Here is a 27504-nt window from a genome sequence, read left to right as displayed (position 1 = left end):
AACTGCAACAGAAACAGAGCTAAAAATCACAAGGAGCGCGCAGGCAGGGGTGACGGCGGCGGCGGCGGGGACAGCCCGAGCGGTTCGCACCGAATCGGTTCCCTCGCTGAGGTAACAACCGGCCGGGGGGGGTGTGTGTGTGTGTGTGTGTCTGCTTCGGGGGCTTGGGAGAAGGAAGAGCCGCCCGGCAGCGCTGACCGCCCGGCCCGAGGCGCCGCCGCCGCCGCCGCCGCGTCTGCACGGAGCCGTCCGGCGGGGTGAGCGGCGGGAGGGATTCCCGGGCGGACGGAACGCGGCCCCGCGGCCCGGTGCGGCGGCGGGGGAGGCCGGTCCCTTCCGTCAGGGCCGGGCTTCCGGGCGATCAGGTGACGGCGGCGGCGGCGGCTGGCAGGGGAGCGGCTCGGGGGCTGCCGCGGGGGAGCAGCGAGACCCGCCGGTGAGCCCAGCCGAGCCCGGCTAGTGGCGGGGAGGGGGGGGAACCGAGGCCGGGCGGCGGCTTTGAGGCGCGAAGGGAGCGGGCCGGGGCCGGGGCCGGGGGGAGGCCGAGCCGTGCCCGGGAGCCGCGGGAAGGCCGGAGCCGCCTGCGCCCGTTTGCAAACGAACGAGGCGGAGGCGCCCGGAGCGGGACGGGGCCGCCGCCGCGGGAGTCCCGGCCTCGGCCGGCCCGGCTCCCGGTCGCGGTCCCGCAGCCCCGGCCCCCCCGGCAGGCCCGGTGTGTGCCGCCCTCGCTTGCCGGAGCTCCGGCCGGCGGTTCGACGCCGCCGCGGCGCGCAGGGCCCGGCGCCGCCTGCGAGGGTTTTCCCCCGAAATCCCCGTTTTTAGCGGCTTGCTGGTGCCTGGTCCCCCTCTCTCTGCGGCAAAGCTGAAACCCTCTGCGAGGAGGAGCGCCTGCTTCGCCTTAGATAAATGTCTCGCTCTAGGTATGGTCGTAAAGTATTAGCTTTTGGTACGTGCCATTGGTTTTTTTTTTTTTCTGTCGGGAATTGCTTATTACTTCTTAAACCACATCAGAACTATTTTATTTTATTTTGCTGCTAACCAGGTTAGCCCACTTCAGGACACTTAATGTTTTACATAACACTCCAAACCAGGAAAATGCTCAGGCAGTATTACCCAACTGGTTATATCAATTTCCTTTTTTTTTTTTTTTTTTCCTTTGGACTTTACAAGGCAAGAGGATAGAAATCTTTCTCTGAAGATTTGTGCAACATTTTCTCGGAGTCTATATTATACTTCTATGGAATCGTTAAAAAAAAGAATTACTTTCATTACTTGGGTTTTTTTGATAGTTTGTCACAATGTCTTGCATTTGTGAGGTATGTTGAATCCTTAAGAGTTGCCAAAACCGCCTTTCAGCAGGGCTCTTGTCCTGGAAGCAGCAACTGTGACACAGATGTGTGTTGCAGAATCCCAATTAATGAAATGAGGCCAAGCGAGGGCATGTTGGTCTGTAAGGCAAATGGCTGATTTTGCAAGACTAAATGGTCACACAAACGTATATGTTGGGACCACTTTATGGTAATACTAAAAAGCAGGTGCATGATGCTGTACAGGTTACAGGAAGTGAAAAGATGAACTCAGAAAATGTTTCAGAGGTGTTAAAATGTGACATGTTTGGGGGACAGAATAGAGTAAAAAGGTAGTGAGAGATAAATGTGTATTTAACAGTGGGACTTCAGTCATGTGTTTGCCAAGAATATCTAAAAATGACTGTCAAGAAGTAAATGTACTTTCTTCTAGGCACTGTCAACAATCATGAACTAAGGTTACCTGTTCGTTTTACTTGAAGTCCAGGCAATTGTAATAGGTTAAGAATCATGTTTTTGTTAAACGTACGAGTGTGTGTGTTTATATAAACTCTGAGCAGTATTTTTAGATTTAGATAGAATTTCTAATGTTTATAAGATTGGTCATATGTATCTGAAAATGACATTGTCACTGTAGTGATAAGAAAAATAACCTGACAAGTTTTCCTTTTGATTTAAACAGCAAGAAGTTCAGAAACTACGTCAGAACTTGTTTCAGAAACAAACTAGATTGTTTCAATTTCAGTAATCCTAGATAAAATAAGATTCATTAGGAAAGATACATGGAAAAGTGTCTGTCTTGTGGAATTTTACATCTAACAATGCTCATCTTTTTATTTCATTGTTATGTATTAGATATCACAAAGAGGAATAAACTTTGGGTTTTATTAATAAACTAGCCAGAGTCCTATATCCTCGTCAGAATTTTTTTCTCATTGCTCATGAAAGAAGATTAGAAAGTAAATGCTTCAAACATCCTAATGTTGTAGCGCTGTGAGCATATATTCTACAACTGTTTCATACAGATGACATTAGCTTCTAGTTTATATTCCCTCTGTCTTTCTCAGGTTGAATTATTGTTCACCTGGTGTTCTCCCAGTTTGTCTTGAAGTGTTTCTCTTGTACTTTTACTGTCAGCTCAGTGTACTTTGGCAAATGCGTAATTTTTCATTTGCTGAGTTCAGAAACATGATCTTTTACAAGCTATTGGGCTTGTGTTTTCCTGGCATGCAGTTTCTCTCACTAGATTTATAGATTTAGTTTTTAAAGTATTTGAGTAAATTTCTTTCTTATTGCCTGTTAGTGAGATTTATACACAGTACATAGACCTTACCAGTTTCCTGCACTTACTTCTTTCGTGGACCTCCTGTGTTCTCAGTTGTCATGAAGCTTTGAGGTCCCAGTGTGCCATCCGCTTGTCGGAGGTCCAGTTTCACCAGCTCTTTCAGCCACGCTTATTCTTTATCCAACTCAGTGGGATTTGTGCTGGATCCCTAAACACGTATCTTCACTTCCACATCTTCTTCATACTCCACCAGACTTTTTTTATTTAGGAAGACTACTTGAAAATGGGTTGTTTCTTAACCATTCATCTGCTGCCACTCTTGGTTCTTGGATGTAATAAATGTCAGTAATTCAGTCGTTTTCAGAACAACCTGTTGGGATATCATAGGGGTCGTGATTTAGAGGAAATAAACAGCTAATGTAGATGGCTTTTAAGTAACAAAGATACTGTTTTCCTGTAAATATATGGAGAGCAAAGAAGCAAGAAAGAAAAAAGAGAAGATCTTTGAATGCTTGCAGTTAGATCACAGCTGATTTTTATATCCTTTCACTTCTTTTGTTTGTTACTCATCATGCATCTAGGTTTGATTTGGAGACCTGATCTAAAGGACAAGGGTTTAGCAAACCTGGACTGGCATCTCTAAATTCTGTTTACTTAGCCCCAAGAGCCATGTTATACCCTAGTGTACTTACAGTCTTCCTTCTGAACTCTAAATCAAAATGAAAATGGTGTTGGTTTGGCCTGTTGTGTTGATTTTTTAGTTTGTGGTTTACTTGTTTGTTTGGGGTTTTTTTGCACTAAAAAGTTTTATCTCAGAGTTTAAGTAGTTCAAGTGACATTTCAAAAATTTTGAGCTTGTTCTACACTTGGAACAAGTTGAATTTGCAGTTGAACTTCTACGTTAGGATTCACAGACTATGCTCACAAGTGACAGACTATGATTATCAACTGTAGGTTTAGTCATTGGATGCTGTTTTGTGCTTGCTTCTTTGTGTATGTGCAGCGTGATTTGCAGATGAACAGACCTGAACAGCACTTGTTATAGACCTAGTTATGTTAAATGGTATTCCATGGACAAGAGCAAATGTTTGAGAAAGCTTTTCAGAATAAGATTGATTATTTTTACTGTTGTCTTTTGATATATTTTTGATATTTTAAATTGGTTATATCCTAATAGGTCATCAGGCCCAATCAGCCTATGGAGAAATAATCAGGAGAGGATCCCAGTACAGACAAAGGAATTACCTTCTTCTAGGAGAGAGTAGATTCAGTGCCTGTTGTGTTCAATCATTTTGATCTTTCTTCTATCAGCCATCTTTATTCCATTTCATTACTGATATTCCTATGGATTTCTCTATCATCCTTTTTCATAACTTAATGATTTATTTATTTTTCATAGTTACTAAAAGCTAAGGGTTTTTGAAGTAGGTGTTTGTGAAGGTACAGATTTAATCTTTTTGCTGAGTCTCCAGATTTCTGGTGTTAAATATATGGAATTTAATTTGGAAAAAGGGACCTTTTCTTCTACATTGGGTTTTGGGGACACAGAAATTAATTTATTTGCCTCTTCTACACACTTCCCTTGTGTTATATGTCAAGATACATGAGCCAGACATTTCTTGTGCCCATTCCATAAAATGATGCTAGTGTTTTTTACAATGCATTGAACTCCTTAGTTTTAAGGAGGTTTTCTCTATTTTGATATTAATTCCCAGCAAATATATATAGGTCCAAGTTGGTAAGTTTTCAAGTGTTAAACTACTGAGCAAGGTAGGCTGAAGATTCTGGTAGTATAGATGTGTGAAAAATCCAACTGTCTTTAGCATATAGTTTGTGGGCTGACAGCATTTCCATCTGCCTTGAACTAACAAGGATTTTAATTTTGTGCAATGAGCTGCGTTGCTGCTGAGTGTAAATGAAGTCATGGTATGAAATGCTAAGAGTCAGCACTGCTGAAAGCAATGTATGTTAAAGTACAGCATCTGTGAATACAAAGCTGCCCTTCTGGGACACTGTGCAAAATGATGTAACTGAGTGAAAAAGCTCTGCAAAAATATATTTCACTTGCTGTAATTGAGTGTCTTCGCTGCAATACCTTCATGAGGCTTGAGTATTAAGCTTTCTTGACTGTGCAGTGGGATCATATTGTATGAAAAAGCTGTTGATAATAACAGCTAGAGATACTGAGATTTTATTTTGCTGCCCTGCACCTGTGCTTCAGCACTGCTACAGAGAGGGAGCACTAAAGAAAGCCTTTAATGCTTGTGGGGTAAGTTTGCAAAGACATTAGCTTCTGAAAAATCCAGGCTGCCTTTTTAAAATGCTTAACTGTTTGTACACTTGTGAAAAGTTCAGATAATCACCTGTTTCCCTCTCACAACCTTATCTAGGTATTCATATCCCTGCAGCAGCAACATGATGTCAGAGTTTCATGAAAAGCACAGTGGAATATTTTAAACATTTTTGTTTTGGTGAATTAATTTCTGTTACTGCTGAAACTCTCTTAGTTCTTGGATTAAAAATCTTGTACTGGTAAAAGTGTTTGTTTCTGGAAATGTAACTGCCTTGTGCTGAGTCTCAAAGTTTTAGGTACTGTGGAATTTGCATATCAAGGAATTGGACTGTAGAGGTTGTTGCTACTGAAATAAAGTAAATGGTGTTCTTTGATAAATATGATGATGTTAATGAGAGGTGAAAGCAAGTAAGTAAAATTAAAGCACATTAAAGTAAAATTTTTAGTACTTCTGCATTACTACTAGATTAAAAATATTTGATAGTTTGAAAGTACTAGAAATGTTTGATAGTCATATCAACATGCTGCTGTGATAGCAGTGATATACTGCTGCTGAGACAAATCAAGTACTTAGCCACCTTTGCTTGCCATTATTATCATTAATATTCCAAACTAATGAACATTGAACTTAAAACTATGCACTAAGTCAGTCTGTCCAAACTGTGAATTGCTTCATGATTAAATCCTCTTTCAGACTGCACTCAGTTATAACTTGTATTGAATTTTTGGAAGAGCATGTATCAATAGGTGAGCTCATTCTTCTCATAACAAGTAGCATTTATGAGAAAAAAAAGGATGGTTTTGTTTTGGTTGTGAATCTCAGTTGCTTATCAGTAACTTTAAAATACAGGTCATGTATCAGCCAGGTCATACTACAGGACTTTAAAGTAGCTTAGTTTCTAAAAAAAGATCCCTCTTGGCTATGTTAAACTAAAACCATCAACAATAGGATTCAAGTGCTGCTTAGATAAATCACTACCAGTTTGGAACAGGACAAAAATGCAATGTTATAATGCCAAGAAGTTATTTGGGGTTTGTTTTTATTTTTTTTTTCTCTTTCTTACTGCTAGGATTCCAACAGGAAAATTTTCTCAACCTTGTGTCTGGGTAGCTCTTGAGGATGGCAAGCAAAGGACCCACAACTTCTACATCAACAAAGAACTCTAGTACTGGAGGGACCAGTGGCAGCAGTAGCAGTAATGGTGCTGGGGACAATGCTAATCAGGACAACACTTTTGAATGTAACATATGTTTAGACACTGCCAAGGATGCAGTTATCAGCTTGTGTGGACATCTCTTCTGGTAAGTACTCAAGCCCCCACAGATAAACCAGAACACCATATACCTCTCTGATCACATAAAAGCCTATAATTTTTATAATTCTAGATGTCAAATAAAATGTCTTGTATAAAATGAGTGAGGACCATGGTTTTGGTTTAGGAGCAGTTTGGTTTTGCCCCTCAACTGTTTTTCTTTGCTCATGTTTCAGGGATTGGGTTTCTTGCATCTTAAACTTCCTGTATTTTTTGATTATTTTGTAAAAGCAAACAAAAAAGCAGCCCCACATAGACAGTTCAGTGTTCATTGGTACTGCTTGGTTATGTGTGTTATTTTATCTGTGCTGTCTGGTCTAGCATAGATATCTTGTTCAGACTGAAATTCCTTTCTAACCTATGCATACCCAAACCTGCATCTGAAACTAGGTTTGAAGACCAAATTGTAGTTTTCATACTTGCTGCAAGTTTGCTCTTTTTCCCTTTGAAACCATTAAAAAAAAAAAAGTTATATAACAAGCTTTTACATGTGGGCTATTTCTCTTTTCCCATGGCACTGCAGTTGTAATACTAACTTTTCAGTTCTTTGATCTGACCTGGGAATGTACCACACAAATACAATAAGCGTGCAGCATTTCTTATTTGAGTAACTTGGTCTAGAATATATTCTTTCTTGAACGTTAAGAAGTTATTAAGGATTGACATGGCCAAATGTGGGGTTTTTTTGGTTTATTTTGCACAGTAGGCTAAGTTATGCTCTTTAATAAAAAGGGACCTAAAAGAGCATTTCTTTTCTGTGTAAATGTATGTAACATCTGAAAATCCAGGGTTTTATTTTAGGAGGAGATGGAAAATCACTTGCTGATGGCATGTTAAGATAAAATAGCATGTATCTTGACTGAATAGTGTTCTCAAGACCGCTTTGAAAGCAGATGGCAGCTCAGCAGTTTTATCTCGTAGCTTGCTTGTTTGATCCTTTTTAAGTTGCTGTATTAATTTAATCTTAAGAGTAGTTCTGTATAATGGGAATTTCTCTGCCCTGAGCAATTGGGTCTGATCTGAATAGCTGACCCTGCTCTGAGCATCAGGTTGGACTAGAGGCCACCTGAGGTACTGTCCAGCCTGAATTATTCCATGATTCTGTGAATGCGGCCAATGTTTTAGCTAAATGTGTGTGACTTCTGTTAAGATTCTGAAGTCTCATTACTGACATCTTCCTCATTTACATCTTAGCTCAGGGATATCTTTTCATGGTATCAGAAGAGAAAATCTGTACAGTCAACACTAAGATTAATTAAGCCTCCGTATGGGCCTTTGATATGGATGAGGACCCAGGAATCAAAGGTGATATGCAGAGAATCACGTTAGCAACTTAGTTAGATTGCATAACCTGAAAAGACCAGTGGAGATCGGTCTTTGGCTGTGCTTTCAAAAATTATTTTAATGGGAGGTTATGGAACTGGCCCAGCTGGATTCCAGGATTGTTGTCTCCAAGCTGTGCTCTCTGTGGTATACATTATACATCTGTTGGATCGAGTTGTCGGTAACTAATTCCATTTTCCCCTCTTTTTCTGCCTGTGAACAAATTGTCCTGGGAATGCTTGCAGTTGGCCTTGTTTACACCAGGTAAGACAGGTTTCCTTTTACTTTGTCTTTCATCAGCTGCTGTTACTCAATAAAGCCCTTGGTTCTCTGGAGTATCCCCCTCTTTTCAAATGCGCTTCTTTCTCTGCAGGGCAACTGCAGTGTGCTAATGCAACTTCATGCGCAACACCTTGCAATCTGCTCTTTCAGCAAAAGAAAACTTAGGTTCTGTTCCACTTGCCTCCCACTTCTGAGTTGCTTAAACACTGAGTATTCCCAGTTTTGGTAGAATAACTGTAGGCAGTTAACAGGGGTTTAGTTTGCAGGCTGAAGTGCGAAGTGTACTTCTCTTTGCATACGTAGTGTTTTACGTTGTGGTACAATTATAGAAAAGATAGATGAAAGGAGGGTATCTACGCTAAACCTTGGCCTATGCAGGACCGTTGATACTGTTTATTTCTTCATATTTTACTCCGATTGCAGTTCTGAATGTGTACACATCGGCAAGTGGATTGTAGCAGAACAACAGCCAAAATGCTAACTCCACTTTGGAGAGTGTTTGGCAGTTATTAAAATATTTTGCTTCATGGCTTTCTGAGAAATTGCTAAAGCCTCTCTGCCTGACTGCAAATGAGGTTTGCATGTTGTTGTTTTCATGGTCTTTTATTAGTTTTCTTATAATCTCCTTTCTTTTAGTGGCTAGAGACCAGGCCAAACAGACAAGTGTGTCCTGTATGCAAAGCAGGAATCAGTCGAGATAAAGTTATTCCTCTGTATGGAAGAGGTAGCACTGGGCAACAGGACCCCAGGTAAGAAATCTAAATACAACTGTTTTTGTGTGAAAACTAAAGATGAAACTTTAGTTTAAGGTCTTAAGATGAAACTATCAAAAATGCTGGATTCACGATTTGAAATACTTTGTCAAAAGATAGATAGAACTGACGTTTCTGTCAAATATTTCTGGCTTTTTCAGGGCCTGGGTTTGCACACCTTATTTTGTGTTCAACTGGCAATTTATTTTAATTGGGATTGGGTGTTAATTATCAGTTACACGTGGCAGGTTGCACAGAATGTTATCTGACTGGAGAAGCTTATATAACATATTAATGTCCTCAGTTTCTAGCCTTTGCAATGGGACTTTGTTATTCAAATGTGCAGTATCTTAATTCAGCGATGTGATGCTGAAGGTTCATAAGCTGGGTGGTCCACTTGTTCACATGCTACCTCCAGTTCTGCTGCAGCATGGCCCTGTGAGAACATGTTCTGTGTTTGTTCTGTTTTATTAGCCAGGCTATTGCAGATACTATTGTCATGTGTCCTTGCACTTGAGCTAATTTCACAACTTCCTGCAGAGAGAAAACTCCGCCACGACCCCAAGGACAGAGACCTGAACCAGAGAACAGAGGGGTACGTGAAAAAACAAGCTGAAGCAGCTAAGTTGTTTTTTACTGATCGTGGTATTTATTCATCCTGGAGGATATAATATGTACCTGAGATCCTGTGTGAGGATCCTATAGCTTACGTTTCTTGCTCGTCCCCAGTAGGTTGTTCATGAATAGTTGATAGCTGCGGTGTGGCAGAAAACTCCATTCCTATAGTCCTCTTTAGCATCCCAAAGAATAGGCTAACTTGAATCGTGAAAAAAGCCCTGTGTGGCATCACTGGAAATGCTCTTCATGCTTAATTGTTCTCCATATATAAATACAAGGAACAATTTGCTTTGAAAATTCTTTGTGGAAGTATATTTCTGTCAGACTATACCTGTCATGGAAATATATAATCCATGTGAAAACTTACTTTTTTGGCATGGACACCTGCGTCTAGCATTTCCATGGGATGTTACTGTACCACGGCATTACGAGCAAAAGAATGTAGATGTCTGTTGGATACATACTAATTTGAAGAGGGATCTGTGGTTTTGTTGAGGAGATTACATAGAGTGAATGTAAACAGCAGCTGGCATAGGCTGAACAGATGTGGGGCAGACCACAGCGTTCTTTAGCATGATGGCAGCGAGCATGACCTGATGAAACAATTGCCTATTTCCATGTAACTCAGCCTAGGGTCCTTGGAGAGCATTTGTATACCTTATGCTTCAAGCAAACAACTCCACTGGGTGTGATTAAGGAACATTTCTGTATTGAATGTATTGGGAGCTCAGTTGTTCTCTCTTGCTAGGGAGTTGCCTTCTTATTAAATCAGCTGCTGTACCTCGTTTGAACCTTTTAGCTGGTGCTGCTATAAGTCAGAGGAATCTGGTATGAAGACACAGCAGTAGTGATGCTGCCCTCCTGTTTCCTACAGGTGCAGGACCTGCCATGCAGAGTGCTTTGCTGTCCCTGATAGTTAATGGCAAAATCCTTGAGAGGAGTCATAGTTAAAAGACTAACTCCTCAAATCAAGGATCAACCCAGAAATGTCTGGCTTTTATTACATGAGTGAAATCATCTTTGTCCTCCCACTGTTTGGAGGTGATAGACCAGAGAGTTTTTCAGAATTGGTAGCCCTGTTTTAATTCTGAGACAAGAGGACAGTTTGCTGGATTGCTGAACATGGCAACTGTGAGCTCTCCACAGTTTTCAAACATGACGCAACTACTTAGATTCATATACAGTTGGGTCTCAAATAGTACACTGCTTTTATACAGTAGAATTAATCTTGATTCAGAAGATTGAGCTTTTGACTTGATATGGTATTTTAGTCTGAATCCCATAGGGGTCAATGTTGTTGCATTGTAACTCTTCCTTTTTTCCTCCTTTCCTTATGTCTTGCATTCCTGCCCCAGATGACTTTATCTGCCACCTTAATTAGAGTCCCCCTAGTAATTTTTTTTTGTACTGTTCTTCTCTATAATGCTCTATGCATCGCACTTACCACTTTACTGAATGTTTAAATGATGCACATGTATCATGAAAATCAATGGATATTATTTTTTTACAATGCCTTTCTTATAGTTATATGGCTAATAACTATTAATACAGAATTATTAATATATTGTTAAGACATTCTAAATAGAATTGGTAATGTTGATTTTGATATATTGTCAGATATATACTATTTTAAGTTGAGAAACGTTACAGAAACGCTTTTATTAATTTGTGGCCTTCAAGCAAGAACTGTTGTTCCTAGTTTTAATTTTCTCAGACTTTTGGGTTGCTCTGGCGAGTCTGCTACTGTGCGAAACATTTTAAAACCAAGAGAACTAAGAAAGTATTTATCAATAGTGGGCAGACTGAAAGTTGCCAGACAGCATGATACTACAGCTGTAGGAAAGCCAGTGAGAGGGAATGTCTGCGCATTTACAAAATATTCTGAAATAGGCTTTAAATGATTGGTACCTTTTTTTCTCTTCTGTTGCTTTGTTCTCTGCAGGGATTCCAGGGCTTTGGGTTTGGGGATGGTGGCTTCCAAATGTCATTCGGCATTGGGGCGTTTCCCTTTGGTATATTTGCAACAGCTTTCAACATAAACGACGGGCGACCTCCTCCAGGTACCATGCATTCTATCTTCTCCGAGGGTCCTGTCACAAACAGATGTTTTACAAACTCCCTTGTAACTTTTAAACAAATAGCCTGCTAAACGACAAAACTTTCTGAACAGTAAAGTAAGTCACTGTTGTAACTAGAAACACAAAATGAGGGAAAACATCCGGTAGAGAACATAGTCTATGGTTTACATGTTTTGTACAACTGCTTATAGAAGAAGCAAGTTTGTTACTTCCCTGTGATTTGCTGAAGGCCCTCCTGAGAGGACAGTAGAACTGGAGAGGGATGGTGGCACTGGAGGCTTCTCCCTTTTAATTCAGATGTCTCCTCTGGTACTCCAGCAGACTCCCTTTGAAAAAATGAGACAAATTGGACTAGAGTTTCTAATAATAATAAAAAGGAGTCAGTAGGGGTGTATGAAGGAGACCCATATTTTGAAAACAGCAGGAAAGGACCATTTCCTGAAAGATGAGAAGGAAAAGTTTAAACTGGTGTACATTCTTCATGTCACGCCTGTGTTGCCAATGACCTGTGCTGTCCTTGGGTCGAATTAACTTGCCTATTAACTATACTTCAGTGTCCACTGAAAATTTGTGTGGAGGTGTGACTAAGCTAAGGAATATGTAAACATGTGCTGTTGTAACAGCCATAATGTAACCAACTCCTTTATCTGCTTTTCATCTGTGGATTCAATACAGCAGTTCCAGAAAGGCATGGCTTGAGCTTTAGAGCTTGTGTGTTTTACAGTAGTTCTCTTGGTCAAGGCTACACATGCAGTTTTGACCGTTTTACCATTTCCTTATTCAGGCATGTTTCACCTTGATGGGCAGGAGTGCTCAGGCACAGGTGGTAAAGTTCCTTAGGATGGAAACAGTGAACTTAGCTCAGCAGTCAACAGTGAACTAAGCAGTGAACTTGGCTCAGCACTGTTCCCAGAAGTACTCCAAGCAGAGCTGCGTGTACTCTAGCACTTGGAGCTGCCTGCTGCTATTAGTCATGAGCAGGTTTACCACAAGTGCTGCTTCAGGGAGCTGATGCTTGTCCTCCTTCCGATCTTCTAGTATGGCTGGCCAGTCTGAGGGTAGGAAATAGCAACAGTTTCTCACTAAGTAGATTCCTTACATATTTTTCAATTTATGAATGTACTGCGTTCAGAATATACATGATTCTGGAGAAGAGGAAGGAGCTGAACTGGTTTTGTTTTTTTTACTTCTTGTTTTCCAGCTGTTCCAGGGACTCCTCAATATGTGGACGAGCAGTTCCTATCCCGCCTTTTCCTGTTTGTGGCTCTGGTGATAATGTTCTGGCTGTTGATTGCATAAGTCTTTTCCATTATTCTGTATATTCATGGCCAACAAGGCTACTGAAACAGTTACAAACTGCATCCCCATCCCATTTTAAACCTCTTGGTGTCTGGTTCCGTAGCTAACTATGGGCCTCAGGAATTGGTCATACCACAGCACAACGAGGAATCTCGCATTTTGCACCAGAGTTGGAAATTAAACATCGGTTAAAAAGCGTATTTCAGCTCGGCTATCTTGTACAACAGGTTCCTGCTGCAAACTATGGGCCTAGCTTTGAGCTCCGCTCCTAAAAGGAGTGCTGCTTTGAAATCCTGTGCCAATCAGTGACACCAGGTTTATGTGAAAGACAGTTGCCCCAAGGTAGACTGGGCAGGTAAGGAAACTTCTGCAGTGTGATCAGTATCTCATGCTTGGTAACCATGATGGATCTGCTGGAGCTGCGGATGTTATTTAATGTCTTCACATCAACATCCAGCCTTCTTCAGGAAGTGATCTGCAGCACTGCTGAGACTCTTTAGGCACAGCACGTGATGCAAGTGGAACCAGGTTTGGAGACTGGTTTCTTTTCTTGCTGTTATTTGTCGGCGTGATGGAAAACCCCTCCTGAAGTGATTCTAATGGCTGTTAGAAGAAGGGATACAAATTTATGCTGCAATTTTTTATAGCCTGAATTTGCTGGAGCCAGACACTGGAAGATTCTCTCGTTGTGGAGCTGGGTGGGGTTGCCGAACAGTACGATGCACCTGTCTGCCTCACCCAGCCCAGTTCCTCACTGACAAAACAGTGTTGTCTTCCTTGGTTCTGCGCAGCAGCCTGTGGCTGCACTTACGGATAATCCCCTCACAACCTTGTCACTGTAGCTACATTTATTCTTCCCAAGGCTTTGAGACTTTCTACGGAAGGTCATGTACTCCAAATAAAATCCTATTACAGATCTGAGATCAGCTTGTTTGGGGAGAGGAACAAAAGACATCTTTATGTGAGTTTTGAGGTTAAACTTGCCATACTGTAAAATTATACAGGAGGAAAAATGAGATCCTGCCTTTGCTAGCACGTGCCACAGTAGGAAACGTTTGGAAGAGCTGCTCTCTACGGGTGCATACAGCTACTCCATGCCACAGCAGAATGGCTATAGTGCAAGAGTCTCTGCGGTATCTACCAAAGATATTAATTTGAAGTGCTGGAGGAGACCACAACCATTTATGTGCTGAGGGGAAAATATTTCAGAAGGTGAGCACTCTGTAGCCCTTTTGGAATCCTGTTGGGTATACAGCTTTAAAGAGTACTCCTGATGTATTTGTGTAGATTCCTTCAGAACAGCAGATACGAGAGATTCCCTAGCAAGATGAACAGTTTTTGTATTTCTCTGACTAGGCAATTCCATTTTTTTCTCTTATTGTTTTTAGATTATTTTGATTCAGATCACTGATAGTCATAATGATTTCCTGCAAGATCAATATTGTGACTCCCCTGGCAATAGACAGACAACTGACAAAACAAATGAACTCATAGAAATTTTGTTTCAATAGCTAGGGTTTTTCTAGTGTATGGATGAGGTTCCTGGCCAGGACACGTTAATTAATTGTTGTAGGAGCTTATTTATGTAATTATAAACTGTTCACTTTTACTATCAAGACAGAGGATGACTGAAGTTTAACTTGCCTACCTCCAGAATTCCATCTGGCAAGTAGAATGTTGCAAAGCTTCTGCAGTGTTTTGCCAAATTCATACCTGACTTGATGATAATCTGGCAGAATATATTGCTCAACTACAAATAGTTGAAGTGGTGCTTCAACTTTTGTTGTGTGACACTTTCGAGAAGCTTAACTTCTTCTGCATATGGTTCTTCTCAAGTGCGTAACTTCGTAACTAGGTAGGTCCCTTTCTAGGAGAAAGGCTATTTATTGCATTCTTAGAAGCAACTGGCTGTAGTACAACGTCGCAGCTTTGACTTCCTTTCATGAGCAGGCAGCACCACCTGCTGATGAAAAGGGAAAGTTCATGTCATAGTAGAAGGGATGGTTTTCCTTCTCCTTTTTGTATAAGAAACTCGATGCTAAGAGCAGAGGTTATCCAGGGAGGAGTAGGGTATCCCTTTAAAGCCTTTTTCTGATAAAGAGGACATTAAGGTGACTGTAATAGGTTCAAGAGGTATTGAAACTGATTTAACTAACATTTATGTTTTAAAATACAGAATTTTAATGACTTGGTTTTTTTTTTCATCTGTTGGTGAGAGACATAATGGATTTAGACGGAGGTGGCTGCAGAAACATGACTGAGTCTCCTTATTTTCTGGCAATCCAAAAATGAAATAGTCTAAAAGTGTTAACGCTTTCATTCCTACCTTTTTCTTGGTGTGCTTTTTTGTATCGTACCACTTCCCTTCCTTGTACTCAGACTGCACACAGCCCGTAATGGCTTGTTTAGTGCATTACCATTACTGTTCACTAATTTTCACTGTTGTGAAAGTGATTTAGAATTAAAAAATGGTTTTACATTGACCGGCGTGCGCCACCCTTCCTTTGCGCTTCGCGGACGGACTGAGGTGAAGCGCTGGCCCAGGCCCCTACCTCCAGGACGAGGAATCCGTCGCTGGTGCGTGCCTCGGGAAGCGGCGGGGGGGGGGCTCACTTCTCCCTCCCCGGGGCAGCGGCGAGGCCGGGGGCAGCGGCCGGTGGGGCCGGGCCGGCCCCGCCACAGGCGTAGGCCGAGCGACGGGAGCCCCCGCGCCCGCCCGCCCGCCCGCCCCGCCGCCCGCCCCGGCACGTGGTGGGCGGGGCCTGGAGGCGTGGCCTCACTCTCACCGGTCCTCGCCGCGGAAGGGGCGGAACGCTCACCGCCGAATAGCGCCGGGATTGGCCTGTGGCCGTGAGGGGGGCGGAGTGCCGATTGGCCTGCGGCGAGGCAAAGGGCGGGGCGATATCTACCCTCGGGGCGGGGTACGGCGTTGAGATAGCGGCGAAGGGGAAGAGCCGGGCGGTCGGGGGAGCGCGGGCGCGCTCCCGGACCAGGTGCGGCGTGACCCACCGCGCGTTCCGTAGAGGCTGACGTCGGCGCGGGCGAGCCCCGGGGCGGCGGCGAGGCCGGCGCGGGATGGAGGGGCTGCCAGGTGAGGCTGCCGGGCCGGGCCGGGCCGGCGGGGACCGCTGCCGCCCTCCGTGACAGCGGGGCGGGTGTAGGCGAAGGCCGCGGTTCTCCACCGGCCGGGCGGCGATCCGCCGGCGGTGTGGCGGGGGCGGCAGGTGAGGGGCTCGGTGGAGGGGGGGGGGGGGTTGGCGACGACGGACCCTCGCCCGCGGGGCCGCCGGTTGCCCTGAACCTGCGCCCCGGCTCGGCTCTCGGGCTGCGCCGTGCTTTCCCGCCCCGGGGGGGGGCGGCCGGCTACCGGGCGCGGCATCCTTTAAGGCGGTTGCCCGGTGGGGCCGGCTGGTCGCCCTCGGCCTCGTCGCTGACCCGGTGCCGCCTTCCCCGGCGAGGGTCGGCTGGCCGGTGCTGGAGGAGCTGCCGGTTTTCCTCGGTGGCCCCCTCTGGGACATTCCTCCCGCCCTGGGGGACTCGACAGACCTGTTACATTGATGATGTCCGTTTGCTTTTCCTTCGCGCTATTTCCTGCTCTGGTTTTTTTGGTTTTTGGTTTTTTTTTTTCGTTTCCGTCGCTTCTCCTGGATACTTAACCCATTTCGGTTGAATATAGGACTGTTCGTTTCCGTTTGTGAGCTTATCGGCCTTTCTGGGTGCACTTAAAGCACTGCAGCTAAAAGTAAGGTTGACTGCTACCTGGAGTTCAGAAGCCGATGGGTAAATCTCGGTGTGATCATTGCAGAGGAGTATCCATCTGTTGCTTTTCATCAGCCGTGGTGTACTCGTGAAATTCCTTCAGATAGGATCCACTGCCTGTATTCACATTTGCATCTTGCGCTCGTGGCACCGAACGGGAGGAGATGGAGCTGCAGGATGTCTGGTTTGCAGGCTTTTTTGGCCTGTAGCGTGGCAGCAATTCCAGAAGTTCAGCTGACTTCAATCTAGGGCTTGCGCTGCTCGGAGAGGAGAGCGTTGGCTGCCCGTGCATTGAGGCACAGGCACACGTGGCTTTGCCTTTTATTTCCAAGTGTGTTTGGTGTGCTGAAAAGCAATTTGCTATGTAGAAGAACGTGGGTAGTGCCAGCTTTTTCCATGTTTCTCCTAACCTTTACCCTGTTGTACTGATCTGCGGTCAGGTGCCGTTCTCGGTGTTCCAGATAGCAGGAGGACGTGGACAAATTCCCAGGTGTGGAGCTGGTGCTTAGCTGGGTACTGAAGCAGCAACTTACACTAAATATCACATTTGAATGAATCCTCTCTAGCTCTATAGTCTGCATGGCGACCTTTGTGGGTACTGCCGTTCTGCTGGTGAGGGTGGTGCTTGCTCCTGGTTGAGCAACAAGTTTTCTCTCTGAAATAGCTATTTGTGTAAAACATACAAAGAAATCTTCACCTTGGTTAGTTTTAAACCTTGTCATTGACCTACACAGTGGCATAAAAGTGCATAGAAGGCTGATGGTTTCTGTTCTGTGTCATTTCAAGGAATTTAACTTTGGTATCAACTTGCCTGAGCAACTATCGAGTTTTAACGTTCTTTGGAAAATGGAAGTCCGTGGTTAGTGGTTTTCCTTCTCTAATCGCACTTCTTTCCTTATGCAACCTTACCGCAAGTAAACTTTTGGTAGCAGGAGGAAACAGGTTTGAGATCTGCCCACCTATGTAATAAGTTCCTTGCGCCATCCTGTGCTCACCCAGATCCTTGGCTCTTTAATACACCCGCACAGTTGTTTGGATTTTGGGTAGCATTTATCTGTGTGCCAAATGCTCTTTGTGCACGAGTTTTCATACTGTTTTTCCTAGCTTGCGTGCATCTAAATAACAAGGTCTCTCTGGGGCTTAATGGCAGTTCTAGCAGAAACTATTGTAACTATATTATAACTATTACAAGTATTTTCTGAAAGGGCAATAGGCCAGTAGCATCAACGCGTCTTCCTAAGTGTGATGGTTCTCTGGTGTTGGCTGTACAGTCTCTACAGGAATATTCATTCAAGTGTGTAATTCCTTCCTGGTAGTCAGGTTGTTCTCTACTGAATAAAGTTTTCTTTCCTTTCTTTCAGTTCTGGGAAATCCAGTTAATTATACAAATAAGTGCAGGCGTTATGTGCTGAGTCAGTGGCATGGGGGAAATTAATAGCGTGGCTTCCTGGCCTAGCACGGTTCTCTGTGGGAACTGTTACAGTAGACCAGTCTGCAATCCTGAAATCTCTGCTCTGAAGGCTAGCATAGCTGTAAATGACCTGTTTTCTGTGAAAAGTCATATTGCTTCCTTCTGCAGAATGTGAAGGAGCTGAGGGTGGTGTTATGTCTGGAGGAAAAAAAAAAAAAATATATGTGAGATGTCAAAGTTCGATTTAGGAACTCCACTGACTGCCTCATATTGCCTTAACTTTCTGTGTATGAAGGCTTTGCTGTCAGTTATATAATTTAAGGTTGCTCTTTATCAGGGATGCAGCAATCCTTGTTTTCTCTGATGTAAAATGGTTGCTGTATGTCACTTTATTCCTGCATGCAGGTGAAGAAGTCTGGAGATGTCTAGGATGCGGGGACAGCATTGCTGCTGGTCAGCGCCTCTACAAGACTGTTAACGAAGCTTGGCATATTTCCTGTTTCCGGTAGGTAAACTTTTAGCCCATTGAACTCTCCTTGTGGTGTTCAGCTGGCTTGGAACCTGGTGGATAAGTACCATCTTGCAGAGCCGTTGTGTGCTTTTGTTTGTGGCTGTACTTGAGCGCTTGCAGTAGCACTCTGGAACTGACTTTCGGTCCCAATAGCGGTCTGACACTGCCTGGCAAAGTGTTGCCATGCTGACGCAAACGCATACAGGAATACAGATAAAGTACAAATGAAAGCTCTGATTTACTGGTGGTGGCAGAAGCCATGGGTTGCACATTTGTCTTCAGCTGCATTCCAAAGCAGTGCCCAGGCAATTTAGATAGCCTGTTGCTTTTTCCATATGTGGTAGGTACAAGGGAGATATCAGGGTGTTGGGGGAAACTGCTGATATGGGGGAAGGAGATCTTGCCTTTTGCTTTCTCTCCTTTTCAGACTAGTAAGACTTACAAACTTATGAAATCTGTCAGATAATGTTGCTGTCGGCAAGGACAAAAAGGGATCTCTGACATGCTTTTCTTCCTGGTGGTAGGAGTAATGCCTTTCGTTGGTGTTTCAGGAATACTCGGTTCAGCTTTCATGCTCCAGAATCACATTTCTGAAGGGGCCTGTATTTTTGAGAGGGGTTGAGTACCTGCAGCTTCTACTGGCTTCTGTGTTGGCTTGAATCTGGAGAGACTAATGTTTTGGATACTGTCAAAGCAAGTAGGGGAAAAGGAAGCCAAAGTGTGGCTTTGGAGGAATGTTTGCGGTGCCAAGATAGGCATCTACTGTCCTGGTGAACCAAAAAACCGCAACAAAATACCCCAACTTTGCTGAAGTGAGGATTATGGTTATTGGTGTATTTAAAAAAAAAAAAAAAACAAAAAAAACAAACCAACAAAAAAAGCCATATCATCATGCTGCCAAAGCAGTGCTAGCTCTGTTGACGTGGAAATTGCTGTTAGGTACAATGACATGTTAATAATCACAATTACAGCTTTATATCACTACAGATCCCAGTCTTTTGGGTTTCTATTGGTTTGAGTATTCATGTTTAGCTATATTGAGTCAGCTTGTCTTAATCCTGGTTTTCTCTTCTCCTCCTTAAAGAACTAGTATCCTGTTGTTGAGTTTCCCTAGATTCTGCCAGTAGCCAAACCCAAATCTGTGTGTGCTAGTAAGTCTTTCTTTCTTGACTTTGAATGTATTTCTGTTGCAGGTCTTGATTTGCAAATGTCTTGGTGCTTCTTGCTATTGGGGCTGTCGAGGTGGATAACAGCTGAGCTTGAGGCAAATCCTGCCCTTATGACACTTTACAGAGAATTTGATATCATGAGTAATATTGTATAATGGAAGTTTGGTGGGGTTTTTTTTGTTTGTTTTATACAAGCAAAGACGCCAACTTTTGTCCTGAGGTGTGTAATGACTTTTTGCAGTTGCTGATGCGGTTCTCTTATGCACTGTGCTTTTGGCTAGCTCCAGCACCCATCTAAGCTGCCATGCTGAATGAACAATTGGAACCTGCAGTAAAGGAAGCTGCCCTTCCGTTTTTCCTAGTTCCAGGGTAGGACTGTACACGAAAACAAATTTCCAGTTTGCACTCTGTTCCCCCTTTTCTTCTGTTATCCCTAAGCCATGCTGAGCAGCAGTCTTGTGCTTGATATCCCAAAGCCAAACTTTAAAAAGCCTCTAAGGGTAGGAGCCTTTGGCAGCTGGTAGCTGTGAGTTCCGGCCACTCTTGTGGAGTGTTTTTTACAGTCTTCCTGTGGATTAGCTGACTCCCTGGCCTGGCACATAATTTCTCTAATGCTGATTGGCACTGCTCCAGGCTCGTTAGCTCTGTTTATTCTTGGTCAGGCTAGGCTGCTGATCATGCTTGGCACTGGCAGTAGCTGACGTACATGCGTGTCTCTGAGGATTTAAGTTTTTTGTCACTTCCCTCCTTCCTCAATCTGCATGTACAGGAGCTTTGTCTCTGAAACCTGTATTTTCTCTGCTGTGGCTGGAGGGACAAGCAAATCCCAATTCATGTATCTTGGATATTTTAAACTGTTCTTTGGCCAGCTGGTCCTTAGGCTTGGATCTGGCTGAGGAAGTTTCTTAGATGTTTCTGTCACAATGTCTGTTGTGAATTAACTCTGAATGTACTTTTGGCCTCTGAATTCTGTTGAGATAGCATACGCTTTTCAAAGGTTGTTGCTTTTCCCTGATAATGCAGTCCCACTGGATTGGAACTTACGTTGCACAGAACTTCAAACGCTACACTAAGAAAGGGAAAGAAAGAAGTGGCAAGGTATCTTTTTCCTAGGTCTGGATCACTTTTACCTAAGGGGATTATTGGAAGAGCTTTTTTTGAGCTAGAGCATGCTGCTCATACTGCTTTCAGTCTGACTTTTTTCCATATTACAAAATAGAAGATACTGCCCTGAGTTATACCTTTGAATAAAGTATTGATACCTGGTCTTTTGATGTCCATTGTTGGGGCCTTTTTTTTTCCACAGATAAAGACAAATGAAATTAAAGACAATTCCCTCTTTCTGTGGGGATATTGCATATTTGAACTGGAGTAGGATGGGATGAGAAGACCCAGATATAGCTGCATGGTTTAATCTTAAGGGCACAGTATTTGTTAAAAATCCAGTTTTGATTATTTGAAAACCATTAATTCAGATCAAGCCTGTTGAATACATCCAGGTGGAAAATGCTTTTGGATCCCTATGAAGAAAATTATTGGAAATGGTGGTAGGAATTCCTGCTGTAGCGGGGTGCTTAAGAACTTTATAGGAAGGAAGACAGCTGAGGTTCAGTTCCTTCCTAACCATGAAATAACAGAGGATGTATATTACTATGGTCTATAAAATAAATCTAATTTAGGTAGCCAAGCAACACAGGCTTGCTGCAGAAATCTCAAAACAAAAGGCAAATCCACCGCATCAGATTAAAATTGTTCATAGTGTATCTTATAACAAAAGTTACTGAAGGTGATGGATTACTGATGATTTTACAATTACAGATTTAAAAATATACTCTTTAGTTTATACCAAAACCAGTTAATTTAAAGCTGAAAAATCATCAGGAGTCTGAAGAGCAGAAAAGCTCATCTTCCTTTTTCTGGAAGAGGAAAGGAAGGCAGGGAATTTTTGTATGAATCCAAAATTTTTCATTAGTAGGTCTAAAGCACTGGAGATGATGGTGATCAGAAACTATTTGTTCAGTTTGGACAAATATTTCCTTTTTGCTTAATACACCAGATTTTTATGCATACACAATGTAGCTTGACCTCAGGAAAAATTATCATGGCTTTCTGTATATTTTTTTAAATTATATTATGAAATAGGTTGCTGCCAACTTAATAATATAAACAACTGTATGACTGAAAAGTGTAACCTTTTGATATCTGACTAAATATATATTAAATCTCTTTATACTGATCAGGGATTACATTATTATATTTAAGTAATTGCAAGCAGTAAGTTGACTTTCCAATAGGTGATGTTGGCTAAAATTAAATATGGTCTTGAAATAGTTAAGAGACTGTTTACACTTGTAAAAAAATCTAAAGTAATAAAAATGTATTTGTTTAAATTATTACCTAGAGTTAAATCAATTCACCTGACAGATTGTTTAGGATTCAGGTGCTTGCACTCTTTTTGAATGTGTTACTCTGTTTCAGTTTCTGTTAACCTTTACTGGAGCTAGAAACTAAAAGGCAGAGTGTTGTAACCACCAGAAGGCTGTTCTCTCTAAATGAATACTTTGAAAAAATGGAACAGTCTTGGCAGAGTGCAGAAGAACTCCTGGCTCCTCTCCTACTGGTATTCTGAAGTGAATTTGAAACAAATTCTCCTTCTGACTGTTTCTCGGTAGTGGAACAAGGTTAAAAGTAGATTCTTCCCAGAATCCCTCGTTGCCCACCCGTTGTGCACTCTGCAGCGTGACAATTGTCCGTGGTCAGAAAACAGAACTGGATTAGCTATCCATGCATCGAGGGGATGCCCTAAGCTCCAGGCTACTGAGCAGAAAGAGAACCACTATTAATTTGCCAACTCTAGTAATTTGATTGTCTTACAAAGACGTGATTTTTCTATACTGAATGGCATATTTTGTGTGCTATAGAAGTATTTTTTGCTCAGCAAAACTTGGTGAATCACTTTGATTCTTTTTACATTTGGGGGCAGGGGAAGGCAAGCCAGGCAAACGTGAAGAATGTATATAGTTAAACCTGTTTTGGGGGTTGCAGGATAAACTAGATGATTTCTGAGGGTATTTTCTACATCTGTTTTCTGTGGTTCTTAGGATATCTACTAAGCTTCCACTTGGGTTTGAAGGAAGTAATTTCTATGGCTTAGGAATGATCAAGAAACTGATCACCTAACAATCTCCCATCACTGTAGGTTTTTGGTCTCCCAGACTAAGTCTACTAGCACTTAATTATCCTTAGTGTTAGAAGCTTCTGTCTACTACCTTCAGAAATTCCCCTTGTTGCAATTTAAACCAACTTCTTCTAGTCACTTTCACAATGGATGTGGAAAAGAACCTTTTTTTTCCTCCTTCTGTTAGTCAAGTAACCTTTTCCTGTTTGAAAGCAGCAGTCGTGTCTCCCATCAGTCTCTCATAGACTGAAGAAGCCCTGGACCTAGCTTTTTCTCATGGACTGTGTTTTCTAGACTTTGGATCACTTCTGTTGGTTCAAACTGTTTGGCACAGGCTTTCGTTTTCCAAAAGCTGCTTCCTCCCCATAGGCAACAGGACAAATAGATCTACAGCGACAGAATACGAAGCTCAAATGTACAAATGTTGACAAAGATGTAGGCAAAGGTGTGTATTAAGATGAATTTGAAATGTGGGGATGTTTGATGCTTTGAATCTTCCTTTAGCTTTTCAGCTGTGAACACAGTCAGGTTTGTATACACAGCAGCTGAATTTGAGAGCAGGGGAAAGATCAGTAGTAACAAAAGGCAGCTGAATTATGGTAGAAGCAGGAAACAAGAATCTCCTCTTCTTCCCTGTCTTCTCGGGTTTCTGGCAGTTACAGAAAGCTAATGATAGGGCCTCAGAGGTGAGAGCTCTTCTCCACTAATCCTGCAGACTCCTGGGAATGTCTCTCTGATGATGTCTCTATCAGCATTGAAATTCAACAGCTCGCTATCAGATTTAGGGAGAAATAGTTGCTAAGTGCCTGTTTGTACACATTGCCAGGGCTGTTCAGGAGTTTAAAAATGCAAGGGAGCAGTGAAGCACTTTGCAGGTGGAAGCAGCCACATTCCTCAGGGGAATCTATATCAGCTACAGGACATCATGATGACCCTTTATATTTAAGGAGTAGTTGGGCATTCCAGTCCTAACTTTTTTTTCAGTTGACTTGCGCAGCTTGTCCTTTAGGGCATTGTTATCAGAGCATTACTATATCAAGGCAATTAGAATTACTCACACAGCCCAGTATGTGGTAGGCTTTCCACAAGAGTGAGACAGGATCCTTCCCTGAGGAGTTTAGCAGCCTGCACAGACAACAGCAGCAAGTTAGGAAGTGAGTGAAGGTGCAGTGGTGTAAGTGCCGGTCTTATTGCCAGATGTGCTGCATTTACAGATCAGAAGTCACTGCTTCCAAAACCGTATATAATCTGTGAAGTTTCAATAGGTTTAATTTCTTTGGCTTGCTTCTCAGCCTACATGTATTCGGGAGGTCTGCAGCCATTAGGCAAGTATGGTGGAGACAAAAATCTATCTCCATCCTAATGTTGTGCTTACTGATGTTAGGTATCGAGAAGGCATCACTGTGTTGGTCTGAAGTTCTGCTGCTGCTTAGAAGTAAGGTGCAGTGAAGGACATGGGCTTCGCTTCACTGTTCGTTTTAGTTTACTCAAGAGCTATGTGCAAGAGCTTTCACTCAGAGGTATGTGCATATCAAAACGGTATTAGTTTCAGTAGCTGATGTCAGGAGCTGACTCTGTCTTTCAACAGCAGCGAAGCACATGTTATGTGTAAGTGCCTTGGAAATACAATGAGGTGTTGGGATTGGACTGAAGTATTTGGAATGCCTCCAAACTGTGCCCATGCTGAAACAAAGAGTTGCTGCAGATTCTTAAGGCATCAAGCAGATGCCTCTTCCCCAGCTTATACCAGTCCCACACATACCAAAGTGCCTGTCTGTGCCAGGATAAATTTGTGTATCTTAGGGCTGGTAGATATGCTGAGCAATACATCTGTCTGTAGACATGCTATTGGACAGCATGAACTATGTGGTAAAGAGGGTGTCTAGATGTGCAGCCTAACCCCAGCTGTTTTAAGATATTAATCACTTGAATATCACAATAGCTATGTGATGCATTTCTGTGGGTATAAAACTGTAATGGCTGCGACTCAATTTGCAATAAATTTCATGTTAAGTCATTGTCAAGGTTTTTCATTTCTTCCTTTTTATTTGCTAGTTGTATTTTTCAGGCTTCTTTCTGGCAAAAATTACAGTACAATTCTAAACCATAGTAAGGAAAGCAACTCCCTGTGATGGGTACATGTTTGTAGTGGAAATGCTGTCAGCATTTGCAAGAGAGAAGATGCTGATAACTGACTTCAGCTGGTGAAAAAGAAATTTGCTTCAGTGCATTTTGGCCCTCAGAGATGGTATCAGTAAAATTACATGGAAAAGGTGTCCGTTGCCCCCCCCCCCCCACCTGTTCATCAGCATTTTTTGAAGTGCAGTCATTCTGGCAGGAATTCAGATCTAGAATGTATGAACACATTAACACCTTTTCCAGAGCCCTTTTATCAGAGCTATTGTGTTCTCAAATAGGTTGTAGAAACAATAAAAAAGGCAAGAAGTAACAAGAGAATTCTGTGTAGGAAAAAGTAACTTACTGGCTGCTGCTGGGGCTTGCTGCAAAAGTAAAATCATTTTGATAAGATGTTTCCTGTTTAAATAGACATTTGACTATGTGTCCTTTGGCTTTAAGGAAGTCTCAAACAAAATCCCTTCCCAGTTGCTTAGCTGTCTGGGTGGTTTTTATTACTTTGAAGTTAGGCTTTATCTGCTGGCTTCATTCACAGACTAGCTGGCTGCTTATCGCATCTGTGGATCAAATCTTCAAAGGTTTTGTCTGAAGAGTTGGGATTTATGAGGTCACGTGGAATCCCCCTTGGAGGGAGTTCAGCCCATGGCAGCAGAATTGTGGGGAAAAGCTTTTGTCTGTAGGTGATACTGGGGAGGGAAGGGGCTCTGCGATGTGCTGGAGGTATGTCTGTGTTGTGGGGTGATGCTGATAGCCAGGGAAGCGTTGGATTGTGAGCACTGGCCCATTTTCAGCACGCAACATATAGAGAATGTGGGAGACCAGAGTGCATTCCTAGACACAGACTCACCGTGTTGCTGCTTCCAGTAGAGCTGTGTGAAATGTCAGAAGGAATTAGGCCCGTGCTGGAATTGACAACCACATCGGGCCCTGCAGCACTAGGCTTCACTGCACTTTTACAGCTGGGCTTAGAAGCTGCACTGAACGGGTGAAAATTATGATTTTTTTTTTTTTCCCCCAGAAAGATGGATGCTTATTAAAAGTAAAAAAAAAAAACCAAAAACAAAAAAAACACCAAACAACGCAAAAGGCTGCCTGGCTTTCTGCTTACTTCAACAGTGAGCAGCAGCTGTCAAATCTGCAGCCAAGACTGCCTCGTCCCAGCCCCAAGCGTCCCTTGAACAATATGCCAGCTGAGACGAGCATCTCCAGTAAAAGCACATTTGAGTACTCTTGCCTCTGGAATACAGCATGATTTTCAGGCTGTGTTCAGGCACGCCAGGCTTTGCTGACTGTACAAAAATGGGAGGGCTCGGTGCAGCAGCGTATGTTTGTTGCATTTCTGAGTGTCTTGCAAACAGCTTTAGCTGATTAGGCCACTAGAGATCATGCTTGGCTTCAGAGCAGGCAAAATGATATAACTACATGTGCTGCGAGGAGGAGAGAGTACTCCTCCATGCTGATTTATGCCTCTCAGCTTCCATTCAGGAGATGAAGATTAGGTTAAATGATTGCAATGATCTCGGTTAAAACCGTGTTGGAAAGAAAGTTATTTTTCCTTGGATGAAGCACACTGTGAGCTACCTCCTGCGAGAGGATGAAAAGATTGTCGTTTGTGTGAAGGTAGTGTAACCCCCCTCACTGTGAGGGATTTAGGAAGGTATGTAGCAAACGTTCATGTGACGTGTTTGGAGACGTGGCTAGTTGTCTTCATCAGACCCTCTGCCTGCCTTGACTTCCCCATCAGAACGTGCCACCGCTGCAAAGAGTAGTTTCTCGTTGCGCTTTGGCTCTTTGGCAAAAGCTGCTATCTTTCAGCACTTGCTAACGCAGCCCCTCTTTCGGATCTGAGCTCCACCCCTTGTGAAGAAGTAGAGCTTTTTCAGCCTCTGTAGCCACAGGCTGTCCTCCTGCAATCGCTCCTCCTCTCCTCCCACCCTTGGGTGGGTCCAGAGAAGGGAAAACTTGACAATAGTTAGCAGGCAGCAGAGCTTGCAAGAGCTATTGCAGAAGCATGTCCAACCAGCCCAGTTAGCAGTTATTCTATCCTTCCCAAGGGTGCCGCTGCCACTGAGTGCGGGAGAAGATGGTTATAGCCATGGGAGCCAGGAAAAATCTGAAAAGGAAGGAGCAGCCGAAAGACCTGGCATTCCTTGGGCAGCTTCAAAGAGAGGTGAAGTATCTGAATCAGCGCAAGATTAAATGAGCACTGGCTGCTGCCATGTTGGCAGAACAGAGCTGTTCAGAGGCAGTTGGACAAGTTTGTGGCTGAGCCGGTTTATCCAGTGTTGAAGATGGGAAGTTACCTGTCTGCCCCAGCTTACTTCGCTCCCAAGGATCCCTTTCGGTAAGTCTTGCGCAGGATTAGCAGTGGATCTTCAAAGTGTCGTTTTACCCCCTGTAATGCTATCCTAAGCAGTTAGCATGCGAGGCGTGAAGAATGAGGTCCAGTGCTTGTGTGCAGGGAACAGCCAGTCCCAAACTGCGTTCCTGTCTTGCTTTGAGGAGGCGATGGGGAAGATTCTTATTACCAGCCTCTTCACAGCTCTCTGGTACAAGGGAATGGCACCTGTGTCATGAGGCAGCGTCTGCGTAGCCCAGGCAAGCAGGCTCCCTTTCAGGGCAACACTACCTGTGCCGCTTTACCCCATGCCCCTGTGCTTTGCTCCACTGCCAGAGGAACAAGATTACGGTGGCTGCTGCTGCTTATGTCTCTTACAAAGCTACTTGAGCTTGGGCATAGCGCAGGGTGAGGTGAGGTGCTGCTGTTGTGAGTTCAAGAAGGTGATGTAA

The 27504-nt window shown here is 43.2% G+C and overlaps 2 protein-coding genes and 1 long non-coding RNA gene across 10 annotated transcripts in view; 2 read left to right on the top strand and 1 right to left on the bottom strand.

Annotated features, from left to right (window-relative positions):
• The first annotated feature begins 89 nt into the window (after positions 1-89).
• Positions 90-15033, top strand: RNF185 (ring finger protein 185). 6 transcript variants are annotated; one of them, XM_069795219.1, is made up of 8 exons: positions 419-436; positions 823-920; positions 5956-6187; positions 7767-7785; positions 8440-8552; positions 9096-9150; positions 11116-11233; positions 12453-15033. In XM_069795219.1, exons 3-8 carry the CDS (start codon positions 6006-6008, stop codon positions 12548-12550), a joined length of 585 nt encoding a protein of 194 aa, XP_069651320.1. In that variant the 5' UTR covers positions 419-436; positions 823-920; positions 5956-6005; the 3' UTR covers positions 12551-15033. The 6 variants fall into 6 exon arrangements, with proteins under 6 accessions (XP_069651324.1, XP_069651319.1, XP_069651320.1 ...); XM_069795223.1 differs by lacking the exons at positions 419-436; positions 823-920 and adding an exon at positions 90-111; XM_069795218.1 differs by lacking the exon at positions 823-920 and having other exon boundaries at positions 301-436.
• LOC138687490 (uncharacterized) lies at positions 2179-11219 on the bottom strand. The gene is made up of 2 exons (XR_011326687.1): positions 11082-11219; positions 2179-2962 (listed from the first exon to the last, which is right to left on the bottom strand). It is a non-coding gene; the product is annotated as an uncharacterized lncRNA (long non-coding RNA).
• A 451-nt stretch (positions 15034-15484) lies between the features above and the next one.
• Positions 15485-27504, top strand: part of LIMK2 (LIM domain kinase 2) — a 32702-nt gene continuing 20682 nt past the window's right edge. Inside the window, exons 1-2 of one of the 3 annotated variants that reach the window (XM_069795212.1) lie at positions 15485-15641; positions 18126-18225. In XM_069795212.1, coding sequence (XP_069651313.1) covers positions 15626-15641; positions 18126-18225 — 116 coding nt within the window. In that variant the 5' untranslated portion in view covers positions 15485-15625. Of the gene's footprint in view, positions 15642-18125; positions 18226-26666; positions 27059-27504 lie in introns of those variants that run through there. The other 2 variants (XM_069795215.1, XM_069795213.1) reach the window with 2 other exon arrangements.

Source organism: Haliaeetus albicilla, chromosome 10 (genome assembly GCF_947461875.1).
Source record: "Haliaeetus albicilla chromosome 10, bHalAlb1.1, whole genome shotgun sequence".
NCBI classification, from domain to species: domain Eukaryota; kingdom Metazoa; phylum Chordata; class Aves; order Accipitriformes; family Accipitridae; genus Haliaeetus; species Haliaeetus albicilla.
Note: the sequence above shows the minus strand (reverse complement) of the source record. Positions and strands in the feature narration are given on the sequence as shown.

What these genes read in the sequence shown, in the direction of transcription:
- RNF185 (XM_069795223.1), top strand. Translation starts at nt 6,006, where the DNA reads ATGGCAAGCAAAGGACCCACAACTTCTACATCAACAAAGAACTCTAGT. An exon ending in ACTGGGCAACAGGACCCCAG is followed by an intron (nt 8,553 to 9,095) that starts GTAAGAAATCTA and finishes AACTTCCTGCAG; the next exon opens with AGAGAAAACTCCGCCACGAC. An exon ending in CGACGGGCGACCTCCTCCAG is followed by an intron (nt 11,234 to 12,452) that starts GTACCATGCATT and finishes CTTGTTTTCCAG; the next exon opens with CTGTTCCAGGGACTCCTCAA.